This window comes from Danio aesculapii, chromosome 6 (assembly GCF_903798145.1).
Source record: "Danio aesculapii chromosome 6, fDanAes4.1, whole genome shotgun sequence".
NCBI lineage: Eukaryota > Metazoa > Chordata > Actinopteri > Cypriniformes > Danionidae > Danio > Danio aesculapii.
The window spans coordinates 3,645,477-3,654,099 of NC_079440.1; the positions used below are offsets into that span (position 1 = coordinate 3,645,477).

At 32.5% G+C, this 8,623-nt stretch overlaps 1 protein-coding gene across 2 annotated transcripts; it reads right to left on the reverse strand.

The window, feature by feature from the left end:
• Positions 1 to 249: 249 nt before the first annotated feature.
• pxmp4 (peroxisomal membrane protein 4) lies at positions 250 to 8,422 on the reverse strand. 2 transcript variants are annotated; one of them, XM_056459348.1, is made up of 5 exons: positions 8,293 to 8,422; positions 7,924 to 7,986; positions 5,011 to 5,209; positions 2,423 to 2,686; positions 250 to 352 (listed from the first exon to the last, which is right to left on the reverse strand). In XM_056459348.1, the coding sequence occupies exons 1-4, from the start codon at positions 8,403 to 8,405 to the stop codon at positions 2,426 to 2,428; spliced, it is 636 nt and encodes a 211-aa protein (XP_056315323.1). In that variant the 5' UTR covers positions 8,406 to 8,422; the 3' UTR covers positions 250 to 352; positions 2,423 to 2,425. The 2 variants fall into 2 exon arrangements, with proteins under 2 accessions (XP_056315323.1, XP_056315322.1); XM_056459347.1 differs by having other exon boundaries at positions 250 to 2,686.
• Positions 8,423 to 8,623: the final 201 nt, after the last annotated feature.

Consider the following 8,623-nt stretch of genomic DNA (forward strand, 5'->3'; position numbering starts at 1 on the left):
AAACAAGCTGTTTTTTTTTGTTTTTTTTTACAGTAGAATAACTTGCACTGACTAATTGTTCATTTTAAAACTAAAAATGTGCTCAAATAAAATAAGGATTGTAAATTTAGGATTTATTTTTGTTCGTTCGCATGAAATGTGAAACTAAAAAGATTTAATTTCTGTTCTTACATGTTTTTTTGAAAACTTTAGCATAAACACAGCTGAGGGTACTGTAAATCTAATACAACCTAGAGCAAATATAATCAGTTACAGTCTTGACAATGTGTAAAAGTGATTTAGTGGAACTTCAAAACATGTATAAAAACACAAATGCAGGAAGACTTCTTCTGTGGTTAGACATCGATGATTCCTGTGGGTCAAAAATACAGGCGATGCAATTAAATCCTTCAGCCGTTGAGCATTTCTATTCTGAAATCATGTCACAATGTGTCAAATATTAGACCCTTAAAGCAAACTTCATAATGCAAACACAATGTCTTGAGATTTTGGGTGACGAGCCAGGCAAACATTACAAGATGTTTCATCAAATTTATCATGAGCAAGAGTAAATCTGAAAGTAAATGTACAACAAATGGAGCAAATATAATCCATTCCAGTCAATTTGATTTAAATATGAATCACAAATAAAAGTAAATAAATCATCCTCTATTATGTAGACAAACTAACTAGCATTGTGAATAATAGGAATTACATAGAAACACAATGAAATATGATTAATCTGTATTATAAACTGCCTGTATCCAATATGCAAACATAATTTTTGGAGCAGACTAAAGGATAGTTCACAAAAAAGTGAAAATTCTGTCATCAATTATTCTTCCTTCACTTGTCAAAAACCTGTTTGTTTCTTTTTTCTGTTGAAAACACAAAGAAGATATTTTGAAGAATGTTGAAACCTGGTAACTATTGACTTCAATTGAATTTATTTGTCCTACTATGGATGTCAATGGTTAAAGGTTTCCAGCATCTTTCAAACTATCTACTTTTGTGTTCAATCGATAAAAGGAAAGAAACCGTGAGTAAATTTTCATTTTTGGGTGAACTACCCCTTGAACAATGTGCAAAATAAGTCATTTTGTGCAACTTCTAACTATGCACTATTTTGACAACAGATGAGCTTGGACAAATCTGATTTACACATGAATCACAGGTAAATGTGAGGCTGTTAAACCTGTCAATAAAATACAAATGCAGCTTGTTATTTAGGCTAGGCTCTGGAGTAAAGTCTAGAAGGGATACAGCTGCTGACGGAAGTTAATATATTATTACAACACAATTACTGCTTTTTTTCATTACTGTTAGGATTGGTGTAGGGATAGGTGTTAATAAAATACAATTAATGGGCAATTTAATAAATAATATAAACTGTTTTTGTCATAATTAGTATTTTTACATTAGTGTGAGGGGCATGTCTAGGGTTGGAGTAAGGGTAGACGTTAATAAAATACCATTTATGGGTAATTTAATAAATAATTCTCATTATAATTAACATTTTGACATTGCTATGAGGGGTAGGTTTAGGGTTGGGGTGCAGGTAGATGTTAATAACACAATTAAAGGGTAATTTAATCAATAATTTTCCTTATAATTTCAGTTTTTACATTACTGTAAGAAGTAGGTATTATAAAATACCATTTATGGGTAATTTAATAAATAATTCTCATTATAATTAACATTTTGACATTGCTATGAGGGGTAGGTTTAGGGTTAGGGTGCAGATAGATGTAATAACACAATTAAAGGGTAATTTAATCAATAATCTCATTATAATTTCAGTTTTTACATTACTGTGAGAAATAGGTGTTAATAAAATACAATTAATGGGCAATTTAATAAATAACATAAACTGTTTTTGTCATAATTAGTACTTTTACATTAGTGTGAGGGGCATGTCTAGGGTTGGAGTAGGGGTACACGTTAATAAAATACAATTTATGGGTAATTTAATAAATAATTCTCATTATAATTAACATTTTGACATTGCTATGAGGGGTAGGTTTAGGGTTAGGGTGCAGATAGATGTAATAACACAATTAGAGGGTAATTTAATCAATAATTCTCATTATAATTAACATTTTGACATTGCTATGAGGGGTAGGTTTAGGGTTGGGGTGCAGGTAGATGTTAATAACACAATTAAAGGGTAATTTAATCAATAATTTTCATTATAATTTCAGTTTTTACATTACTGTGAGAAATAGGTGTTAATAAAATACAATTAATCGATAATTTAATAAATAATTATTACTTTTGTCACAAATACTGTTTTTACATTACTGTGAGGGGAAGGTTTAGGGTTGGGAGTAGATGTTAATAACACAATTAATGAGTAATTTAATAGATAACATAAACCATTTTCATTAACATCAGCTGTATCCCTTTTAGCAACCACAGGACTCTGGAAGTGTGGCTTCAGTACCTCTCAGTGGGCTTTTGGCTTGTTATAGATGAGAAAGTCTGTAATGTCGTGCCACGTGTTGCTGTCGTGGTAGAGGTAGTTCATGGAGGACTGGAGCGAGGGCTGAAGCGTATGAGGATAATACTCAAACAGCCAGAGCACGATTCCCCAAACCAGCGTGGCGAACAGCGGGAACGGGTCTTTTCTGGGCTGCGGGATCAAGCCTTTCTCCACTGCCAGCCGAGACAGAGCAAAGAGGATCCTGGACAGCAGGTACATGTTTATCTGCACAAACAGATCAACGCAACACACATTATGTTACAGATGTTATATGCATCTTGAGGGGCGGCACGGTGGCTCAGTGGTTAGCAGTGTCGCCTCACAGCAAGATGGTCGTTGGTTCGAGCCCCGACGGGGTCAGTTGGCATTTCCGTGTGGAGTTTGCATGTTCTCCCTGTGTTGGCGTGGGTTTCCTCAGGGTGCTCCGGTTTCCCCCACAGTCCAAACACATACGCTATAGGTGAATTGGGTAAACTAAATTGGCCATGGTTTATGAGTGTGGATCTGAGAGTGTATGGGTGTTTCCCAGCACTTGGTTGCAGCTGGCAGGGCATCTGCGGTGTAAAACGTGCTGGATAAGTTGGCGGTTCATTCTGCTGTGGAAACCCCTGATAAATAAGGGGACTGAGCTGAAGGAAAATGAATGAATGAATAAATATGCATGTTGTGTATTACATTTATGCTGTGCTTTTTTTCAGTTTTGGTGCTAGAGATCAATAAATATAGATATGCTAGAGATCAATACATATTTTAAACGGTAATTAAAAATGAAGATTGCATGCTGCTTTTGTTACTTGGTTAACAGGTGTGTTTTTTTTTCTGTAAATACTTGTATATTTATTTATTTCGCTCATTATTTTAGTAGCATTCCTATTATGTTTATTATTAATATTGTTACAAAAATTAAGATTTTTTTTAATGTTTAAAAGAAGCTTATTCTTCTCACAAAGACTGCATTTATTTAATCACATATACACAAAAAAACTGTAAAATTGTGAAAGGTTATTGCAAAATGAAATGAGGTTTATTTATTTGTTTTTGTTTGTTTTAAGTTTAAGCAAGATAGCTAAAACCAAGATATTTTTACTAAATATTTTAAATTCATTATTTTATTAATTTGAATCATTATTACTCCAGACGATGCAGTGGCGCAGTAGGTAGTGCTGTCGCCTCACAGCAAGAAGGTCGCTGGTTCGAGCCTCGGCTGGCGTTTCTGTGTGGAGTTTGCATGTTCTCCCTGCATTCGCGTGGGTTTCCTCCGGGTGCTCCGGTTTCCACAGTCCAAAGACATGCGGTACAGGTGAATTGGGTAGGCTAAATTGTCCGTAGTATATGTGTGTGGGAATAAGTGTGTATGTGTTTCCCAGTGATGGGTTGCAGCTGGAAGGGCATCCGCTGCATAAAACATATGCTGGATAATTTGGCGGTTCATTCCGCTGTGGCGACCCCAGATTAATAAAGGGACTAGGCTAAAAAATGAATTAATTAATTATTACTCCAGTTTTCAAGAACAACTTGTATTATTATTATTATTTATTAATTTTTATTATACTACCAGTCAAACTTAGGGATAGGTAAGAATATTTAATGTTTTAAAATTAAAACAAAACATTTTTCTTTTATTTTTCTTCTCAAAAAGGCTGCATTTATTTAATAAAATAAATTAAAAACTGAAATGTAATTGCCATATAAATCAAGTTTTCTTATTGAATGTGCTTTTAAATGGAATACATTTGTGTTTTTTAAAGACATTATTAATAGATTTTATAAACTTATTAATACATTTTCAGTTTTTTTATTTATTAAAGCTATTATTATTATTTATTAAAGCTAAATTATTAAAGATAATTTATTATTATCTATTAAAGTTTATTATTTTTAAAGCTATTATTATTACTGTATTTTAGCATGTGTGTTCAGTATTTTTGTGAAAAATGTGCTACAGTGATATTCAAAATATAACTTAAACTGTATTTACTTTAATTAATCAAGAACAGATTGAATTGTTCAAGAGTGAACGTAACAAAATGTATAAACAAAAAATATATACAATATATACTGCAAATGTATACTGTTACTTTAAATTCCCTTTTAACTGGATTTTTCTTTTATCTGACATTTGATATGTCTGGCTTTTTACAAACAAGCTTTCTGAGTTCTCATTTCATTGATCTACATTTGCATTTAAGTTGCATCTCATTCACAATAGAGCGTGCTGATTGGTTTAAACCAAGTCTCTCTCATGAATTAATGCACTGATATGTTGAAAACTCAATGATGCCACTTTGTACCAGCCGGTACAGACATCCAGTCTCCATGCTGGAATTTACACCATGATCGCATGGCCATGACGTAAATTTCTTTTCAAACCAGAAGAATGAATTTGCTCGAAACAACACAAAAACAACCAATTTTCACTCTTTAGGGAAGTTTTTAATAGTGTTTTTAGCAACGTGGAACATATAAATGACTGTCAACATCTCAAAAATGTGCTTTGGTATTTCGTGACCATTTATAATAGTAATAAACATATGCACTTTTCCCCTCACCTGACTGTTGATGTTGTTGTTCTCCCCAAACACCAGCCATCCTCCAACACAGGCGGCCAGAAAGGAGTGTGACTGCATCTGTTTGCCCTGCAGCTGCTGCTGAAGAGCCTGCAGGCCTTTATATGTGAACACGAAGCAGGCCAGATTCCTGGAGTGAGTGTATGTGGCCTGCGCGATCGCACGAAACTTCTCTCTCAGACTGTTCAGCGGCAAACGGAAAGCAGAGATTGCACTGGGTTATACTTAGGGTTGCAAAATTCTGGGAGATGTCAAAACTCAAATATTTCTATGGAAATTAATGGGAATAAACAGGAATTAATGGGAATGTAGAGGAATGAACTGGAATATATGGGAACAAACAGGAATTAATAGGAATATAGAGGAATAAACTGGAATATATGGGAATTTATGGGAATATAGAGGACTATTGGAATATATGAGAATAAACAGGAATTAATGGGAATATAGAGGAATGAACTGGAATATATGGAAACAAACAGGAATTAATAGGAATATAGAGGAATAAACTGGAATATATGGGAATTTATGGGAATATAGAGGACTATTGGAATATATGAGAATAAACAGGAATTAATGGCATTATAGTGGAATAAATAGGAATATATGGGGAAAAACAGGAATTAATGAGAATAAATGGGAAATAACGACAATATATGGAATAAACAGGAAATAATGGGAATACATGGGAATAAACAGAAATTAATTGGATTATAGAGGAATATTTGGAGAAAAACAGGAATTAATGAGAATAAAGGGAAATAACAACAATAGATGGGAATGAACAGTAATTAATGGGAATATAGAGGAATATGGGATTATATGGGAATAAACAGGAATTAATGGGAATATATAGGAATATGGGAATAAACAGGAATTAATGGGAATATATAGGAATATGGGAATAAACAGGAATTAATGGGAATATATAGGAATATGGGAATAAACAGGAATTAATGGGAATATATAGGAATATGGGAATAAACAGGAATTAATGGGAATATATAGGAATATGGGAATAAACAGGAATTAATGGGAATATATAGGAATATGGAAATGTATGGGAATAAACAGGAATTAATGGGAATATATAGGAATATGGGAATAAACAGGAATTAATGGGAATATATAGGAATATAGGAATAAACAGGAATTAATGGGAATATATAGGAATATGGGAATAAACAGGAATTAATGGGAATATATAGGAATATGGGAATAAACAGGAATTAATGGGAATATATAGGAATATGGAAATGTATGGGAATAAACAGGAATTAATGGGAATATATAGGAATATGGGAATAAACAGGAATTAATGGGAATATATAGGAATATGGGAATGTATGGGAATAAACAGGAATTAATGGGAATATATAGGAATATGGGAAAATATGGGAATAAACAGGAATTAATGGGAATATAGAGGAATATGGGATTAAACAGGAATAAATGGGAATATAGAGGAATATGGGATTAAACAGGAATAAATGGGAATATAGAGGAATATGGGAATAAACAGGAATTCATGGAAATATAGGGAGATTAATGGGAATATATTGGAATAAACAGGAATTAATGGAAACATAGGGGGATAAACGGGAATATATTGGAATAAACAGGAATAAATGGAAACATCGGGGCATAAACGGGAATATATTGGAATAAACAGGAATAAATGAGAATATTGAGGAATATGGGAATATTTTGGAATAAACAGGAATTAATGGAAACATAGGGGGATAAACGGGAATATATTGGAATAAACAGGAATAAATGGAAACATCGGGGCATAAACGGGAATATATTGGAATAAACAGGAATAAATGAGAATATTGAGGAATATGGGAATATTTTGGAATAAACAGGAATTAATGGAAACATAGGGGGATAAACGGGAATATATTGGAATAAACAGGAATAAATGGTAATATAGAGCAATATGGGAATATATGGGAATAAACAGGAATTAATGAGAATATAAAGGAATATGGGATTAAACAGGAATAAATGGGAATATAGGGAATAAACAGAAATTATTGGGATTTTAGAGGAATACATGGGGGAAAACAGGAATTAATGAGAATAAAGGAGAAATAACCACAATAAAAGGGAATAAACAGGAATTAATGGGAATATAGGGGGATTAACGGGAATATATGGGAATAAAGAAAAATTCAGAGAAAAAGAGAAAAATGGTAAGATTGCAATAAATTATTTTAATATAAAATGTTTTCTTATTGAATGGGCTTTAAAATTGTATTTATGTTTTTTTAATCTATTATTAATAGCTTTTAAACGTTTATTAATTAACTATTATTGTGCTTTATCCTGGCACAATAGAATTTCAATGAAATAACAAGGAATTAACAAGAATATATGGGAATAAACTGTGAATTTGGTCATCTCAGACTTTTAGACTGCAACATACAGCTAAAAATAAATAAATAAATAAATAAATAAATAAATGTAAATATCATTGCTACATGTCACACTGAATACAGATGGAACATTTTTCCATCAACAATCATATTTTGAGGTTTTATTGTCACAAATAGTGTTAGACATAAACTTTCTATGTCTACAAATTCACTTTTATGAATTTAAATCAACGCAGACGCCAAAATGGACATTTGTACACTGAACAAAACTATAATTGAAGCATTCATAAATACTTCTACACTGTTTAACACCTGTAATGCTCAGACTTTAGAACCTCACCGTAAATGCACACACTTAAAAAGACATTTAATTTTATATATAAACACATTTATTTTGTATATTTAGATTTTGCATAGAGATTTTATATATAAATATGCAAATAACAAAAATATTACAGTGTTATTAGGTCCATAAAATAAAGAGATGAGCATATCATGAGAGCTCAAAGTTCACCTGCCACTTCTGAAGAGAAACGTCATCACAAGGGCGTGAGGGGCACGGATTTTAGCACCATATCTGAGAAAAAAAGGACATAAAATACAAAAATTGCAGAATAAACATAGCATAAACACTGAATATCTTAATGTTTACACTCGGTATTATGTTTAAAACTAAAAACGTTCAAATATATCGCTGCAATTATATGTTAAATATTTACTACGCTCAAAAAAGGGGACAGATATAGCATATTTTATTTGCTTACGTATATTAAATGTAATCAAAAGTGATTTAAGGCAAAGGGAAACGATAATTGCAATTACATTAACGTAAAACTCAATTATTAGCAAACGTGCATAAAAATAAAAGCCTATTTAAACTCACACAGCTCCATTCCTGAAGCCTTTGAGGACCGCCAGCGCAGTTTTGTATTTGTGTTGCTGCAGGAGATTGTTGACTGTGTATAATAAAGTTTTAAAGAGGTCTGAAGCTGCCATGACTGCTCTTTCGGACGGACACCTCACACTGTAGCACACGCGCGCAGCAGCATTACACGAGGAAACAATACTGTGGATAATGGTTCCGCACACAATGTTGGGAACAACAGTTATGTTTTCAAAATGATTTTTAAGGTTTAAAAATATATCTTTGAATTTTGTAATGAGTTTACGGGGACGTTTCATTCGGGTGGTGTGTGAAAATCAGACACTGTCGT